This window comes from Tupaia chinensis, unplaced genomic scaffold (assembly GCF_000334495.1).
Source record: "Tupaia chinensis unplaced genomic scaffold, TupChi_1.0 Scaffold000014_1, whole genome shotgun sequence".
NCBI lineage: Eukaryota > Metazoa > Chordata > Mammalia > Scandentia > Tupaiidae > Tupaia > Tupaia belangeri.
In genome coordinates, this window is record NW_006159444.1 from 4,899,121 (window position 1) to 4,899,707 (window position 587).

At 69.5% G+C, this 587-nt stretch overlaps 1 protein-coding gene across 3 annotated transcripts in view; it reads right to left on the bottom strand.

Annotated features, from left to right (window-relative positions):
• ESR1 (estrogen receptor 1) overlaps positions 1 to 587 on the bottom strand; it is a 307,128-nt gene that overhangs the window by 303,224 nt on the left and 3,317 nt on the right. For 2 of the 3 annotated variants that reach the window (XM_006140006.2, XM_014585919.2), the window contains exon 2: positions 21 to 539. In XM_006140006.2, the coding sequence (XP_006140068.1) occupies positions 21 to 469 (449 nt within the window). In that variant the 5' untranslated portion in view covers positions 470 to 539. 3 annotated transcript variants of the gene reach the window in all.

Here is a 587-nt window from a genome sequence, read left to right on the forward strand (position 1 = left end):
GGCAGTGCGGACGCGGGTACCTGTAGAACGCCGGAGGGCCGGCCTCCCGTACCGCATAACCGCTGGGCTCGTTCTCCAGGTAATAGGGCACCTGCTGGCCGTGAGGGTGCAGGAAGGGCGACAGCTGCGGCGGCGGGTGCAGCAGCACCAGCGGGCTCGGAGACACGCTGTTGAGCTGAGGGAAGCCCCCCAGGCCGTTGGCACCAAACGCGGCCGCCTCGGACCCCCCGTAGCCGAGGCCCGACTGGCGGTAGACCGGCGCGGAGGCTGCGGCCGCGGCGTTGAATTCGTACGCGGCGCCCTCGGGGTAGTTGTACACGGCGGGCTTACTGCTGTCCACGTACACCTCGCCTAGGGGCCGCTCCAGGGGGATCCTGAGCTGCGGGCGGCTCAGGGGCTCCAGCTCGTTCGCTTGGATCTGGTGCAGCGGGGCCATTCCGGACGCTTTGGCGTGGAGGGTCATGGTCATGGTCAGTGGCCGCGGGCAGGACGCAAATCGTTTCCCCGCACGGCGGAGGGCTCAGCAGCCGACGGGCCACCTGGAAAAAGAGCACAGCTCGCGATTAGAGGCGGGGCACGCCCCGCTT